This window comes from Varroa jacobsoni, unplaced genomic scaffold (assembly GCF_002532875.2).
Source record: "Varroa jacobsoni isolate VJ856 unplaced genomic scaffold, vjacob_1.0 scaffold_1066, whole genome shotgun sequence".
Lineage (NCBI taxonomy): Eukaryota > Metazoa > Arthropoda > Arachnida > Mesostigmata > Varroidae > Varroa > Varroa jacobsoni.
Window position 1 is genome coordinate 160,315 of NW_019213968.1, and position 5,285 is coordinate 165,599.

The following is a 5,285-nucleotide window of genomic DNA, read 5'->3' on the forward strand; positions in this document are numbered from 1 at the left end:
GATTTACGTTGGTTATTGGCCACTGGGTTGGCTTTGTGCATTACTTATTACTATTATGCACTATTTTGTATTTATTCTTGGATAGCTGCCGCTACTGACAGACTGAGTCATCTTTTGAATAATTCTTAGACATTTGAGAATCTTTCGCATAAATTACCCGAATAAGAGCAAATACCTTAAATTTTAGCTTTTTCGTCTATATGAGGTATTATTGATTTCCGCATTATATGGTTGTTTTAGGTTGAGAAGCGTTGCGGAAGCGGCTCTATGCTGGATTACGTCGACGGCGCCAGTCTATTATATAGACTCGAACTTGAAGGAATCAACGTTGGGCGGAGGTGACTAGATAAAGATCATAATGCGGTTATTTCTACATTTTAATTATGTACCAAACAAACAAATTACATCAAAATGATGTGAAATGCATCGCAATGCCCTTACATACTTATGTTCAATTATCGAAGTATGATAAAAGTATATAAATTTATTCCCAAGAATCATAAAAATGCAAAAGATGAAATCTTTCATCGAGTTTAAATTTCGTATTAGATTCTGAAGTTTTACCTAGATTGACCACTATATATGAACGATCCAGTGTTGATACTTCGGCTGGTTGCTAAGGTTCGCTTTTGAGTTATGATTACGTAAATTCTCGCACGTATGGCTTGTGTATCTGCAACTGAAAAAGTTCTTTGATATTTTACTCTTGATACATTAGCTTCTGCAAGAATCGGGTAATGGCAATGCTCTATACTATAGTGGAGGCTCATCTTAAAAATGATATATCCAACGTTCGAGGAACATAATACGTAGTTGAGAAGCATGCCTAGCTAAAATTCGTTTACTAAAAAAAAGTCTGCAGAATATAATAAGCAGTAGTGTTCGCCCTTCTCTATGAAATATGATTAAACAACGTCAGCATACTATCCGGCTTATGTGCTATACTGATGTACCAAATAAGAACGGTAGAGTAAACTTTGTTTAAACAACCAGTGAAGCAACATAGAAAAAGCCAGCTGGCTCGTAAGTTAGGAACTGACAGATTTGACTTGCACATTAATCATCCCTTGCGCGTCGTTTCATGGGCAAATTCACATCCTGCATATAATTGTGAAGGTTCTTTTTCATTGCGAGCAAAATCTCCCTAAAATTTTTTTTGTATGGATTTCGAGATTCATACAACTTACAAGCTGTTTGAAAATACCAGCCTAAGTACTGCCTCAGCCACCAACGGCATGCAGAAAATCAACTTATCAGAGATCAAAGCGGACTAACAGGACGAGCCATTAAGTTGTAAACGATTATTCCTTTTCAGATGGACCTCACTGTATGCGGTTACCAAAGAGCACCTGTATGACCACATTCTAGTATTCAACGATGCTCACTTTGCCATGACCCTTCTTGGACTTAAAGATAAAGAACACTTCAATAAGTTCCAGGTATATATTTGGAGAGCAGCATTAAGTGGCTTCATAATCCCAACTCAAGACTGTGTGAAACATTTGTGGGGTGGAAGTCATTTGAAAGAAAGGTAGATTTTGATCATTTTTTGGGAAGAACGTTCCACCCGACAAGGAAAATTTTTGCGTTAAAGAACTGATGCATGGGCAGATGTATTTTCACATTCAGGAATACAAAAGAACTGTATGGAAGATCTGTGGTATGGGTGGACAAGGTTTCCATACTTCAACATTTCTTACCGCCTACTGGAATCGCAAATGCATTTATATATTTTGTAAGTCTATTATTTAATCACGCTTATCGAGAACAATGCTGTCATCGCTTCAGTACTGGAAAGGTCTAGGACTGTTAATAGAATATAGTAAGGAGAATGGGCTCCCTGGGTCGAAACGATCGACATAAGGGAAATGTTCTCGGGACCCGTCTTCAGCTGGTAAAGTTCTGGGCCTCCCTGTTGAGCTCAAAAAAAAGGCGACTGCCTCTAGGCTAACCCGCCATTCCGAAAGTCGATCAAGTAACACAACTTCAAACCCATATAGCAAATCGAACGAATCTGCACCCAGAGACTGTAGTATCAGTCGTAAAGGCCTCCGCGGACAATTTCATGGCAAGGCTGCTTTAGCAAATAAGTTAACAGCCGTTCCATACTCGTGCAGGTTGTCTACTCCGGCGGTTCATTCAATATGGGACAGGTTACGGCAGGTTTAGCACCACAAAATTTTTATTTGCATATTATTTATTATTTTATTTATTATTTTATTTTTATATTTTATATTTTATTTATTATTTTATTTGCATTTGTTATTGTTAACGAAATCCATGCTGTATGAGATTTCTAAAGGGCAGACAACGCTTGTAACCCCTGCCTATTAATGTAAAAAGGAGGGGAGCATTCTATGACATAGTAAAGTCTAAACTTATTTTGTCGAAGTGCATTGTCATAATATAGGCGCCTGGAGCCCGGCAATGCTCGCGACTTTTCTTCATTATTTGGCGTACTCCAAAATGCCTCCCATATTCCATGCGGCCATTCGGCCGGACCCGGAGTTGCTGACCTACAATGGTGAAGCACGGCACTTATCACTAATTAAGGAATCGTTCCGTCTTTCAATAACAGGTTAATCGTGCCGCATTACCGTCTTTCAGTAACAGGCTAATCTTGCGACGTTACCGAAGTATAGTTTACACAAAGCAGGATTAAAAACCTTTTTTTTTTTAGAAAATAATAGGCAAAGGCCAGAGTCTCTTTCGAGAAGCTAGAAGTACCCATTTCAACAACTGTAGCAGCAAGAATCTCAGACCACACGATAGAATATTAGAATTACTATAAATCGACATGGCGCTCACTATAAAATTGACGAGCGTAACAGACTTTTCTGTTGTCTTTTCATTAAACTGCCTAGTCAGTCAATCTAATTCATACGTTAGGTGAGAGCCTTTTTGGTTTGGATAACTTAAAACCCTGCTCTTTAGTCGATGAGCTTGGGAGGTCAAATTATCGAACTAACTTATTCAGCTTCTATTTGAAAATACGCGAGTTACTCGCTTCAGGTACGATTCGATTATTATGCCTCCCAAAAATTTTCCTTTCAGTTATTTTTCATTTTAGTGTGCGACTTGTCTGCAGGCCAATACAACTTGATAAGAAATCATTATTTGCACATGTGCTCCAATTTTCCTATATTCCGCATACCAATTATGAAATATGCTATAAAAACTTTAGAGCGTAAAGGCTATTTAGAATGTAGATGCAACGGAGCTTGTGTGACAATTTTTTTTTCTTGTTCTCCTACATTTCCAAACAGGGGTCCTTGAATTCCGTTGAGGATGTGGCAGAAATAGATAATACGAAGATAACTACGCTGTTTGGTAAAAAACTTATCCAAGCAATGAAAGACTACAGTGAAGGTATCCAACAAAATAGCACATTTTTAGTTGTTCTATTATATTTGCCGGCGTTAAAAGATTACATCATTCTGGCTGCTCGGAATGAGAGTGTTACCTTTTCATTCGTAAACGATTAGCCAAGCTTAGGCTGTTATCCGATTTTCTAGCAGTGCGAATTCTTTATCAAATATATATATTCAGCTGATCTTAGCAGAATTATCCAAAATAACTTGCAAATGCAGGCAACTTCGATGCATGCGCTTCGGTGCTGATTCCTCTTGAGTCTCAGCTGGTGCAGATGGGGGGATCAGACGCTCAACGAGATGTTTTTAATTTGTTGCTGTTAAACGCGGCTATTCGTAGTCACAACCACCAAGAAGATGCGAAGAAGCTCCTCGACTGCCGCGCGGCTGTGCGGAGAGCTTCGCCCATGGTTAACCGGCTGAAGAAACGTCTGGTGCCTTAAACATTCACATTCTTAAGATTAAATTTCAAATGAAGGAATCGATCCCTAATAGCACTATTACTGCGGTGTAGTGCGTTACGAACTATGAAAAAGCGTCTTAAAAATTATTATGAAGTTCTTAGAAAACCTAATTACACATTACTGGAGCCTTTTGGCTAAGGAACAACATGGTGATCCTGTTATCGGTTGGTATAAACGGTTCCAACAATTAAGCTTTTATCTAGACTGTGCTTGAGAAAATCATAATCGATACTATGAAAACACACTGAATTTAATTGATATCAGAAATAAAATAAAAAAGGAGGCAGTTTCGTCAAGTTTTGTTAAAACTTAAACCCTTATAGAAATCTCTAATTCCATTTCTGTCGAAAAATTAAGAAATTTTAGAGTTGTACATATGTAACATAACTCCGCTACAGCACGCACGAAAGCTCTAATCATAGGTATTTTCGTCGCTATCGCTACAAAGTCCGGATGCCGCCAGAATAAATTACATTTATGTCAGTACAGGTGCGTTGTCACCATATTTGGTTCCAGCGGGGGAAGGGGTATATCATTCGAGTCAATTGTGGATTAGAGGGAGCGTTCGGCCAGAATACGACGCTAAGGTCTGTCGTAGAACCTTTCGCAGAAAGTGGAGGAACTCGTGACGCCACTCAAAATTTCCACTGAACAACTCATGGCCGACGCAATGAAGTAGGTCATTAGAAACGGCAATGCGTGTCTACGGCTAGTCGCACGAGCACACGCTGAGGCTTGCTTGTGTACTTTTGCCGGACCCAACATAATGGTTCGAACTGCTTGGACGGCACGGGAACGTGGAAGCGTATCTGTTTGAGCATTTAGGGTAGGAAGCATCATGCAGAGAATATTGCAGTGGAGAATATTTTATCCGTACATTCTTACAAGACGCAAAGGAATCGTATCAGTATGATGGCGTTGGGAACAAACTTGTTAGAGCGTAACTACCGGACTTCATATCCTTTGCGAAACAGCATGCAACTACTGCGCTGATAGGTGGCTGCGAACGCACCGTCAACGGGGTCAGCTGTCAAAGTAAACGGAAATTGCTTTAGCGGCTAAAAGGGCAGAATTTTTGTGGAACAATTCGCCTAGATCGTAAACCACACTATACACCGTACGTTAAGCTATATACGACGAGTACCTACGCTGTGTATTTAATCTTCGGCACAACCATCGCTTTTGCTGTAGGAGTTAGATGTGCACCGCAATTCTGCCGGAAATGTGCAGAAAAAAAAAGCTAAACGTGCACTCCGTATGGTTTCTAAGCATGCGTTATATATCTATATGTACATTCTATGGTCATTCTACGATGAATACATTCTGAAGTAGAACTAACGAAATATTAAACGAAAACGATGTGTCGAATGACATCTCGAAAACGGTAGCCACTCGTAACAAATCTAAAAAAAGCACAACCCAAAAACGCATTTGTCTGTATCGATGTCTT

At 39.4% G+C, this 5,285-nt stretch overlaps 1 protein-coding gene across 1 annotated transcript; it reads left to right on the forward strand.

The window, feature by feature from the left end:
* Positions 1 to 240: 240 nt before the first annotated feature.
* On the forward strand, positions 241 to 4,149 carry LOC111266253 (tetratricopeptide repeat protein 38; the record flags this gene model as incomplete). Its single annotated transcript, XM_022843579.2, is given in 4 exon segments — positions 241 to 338; positions 1,316 to 1,439; positions 3,267 to 3,369; positions 3,591 to 4,149. Coding segments are annotated over 4 exon segments (549 nt in total), but the record flags the coding sequence as incomplete, so codon positions are not given.
* Between the last annotated feature and the right edge of the window lie 1,136 nt (positions 4,150 to 5,285).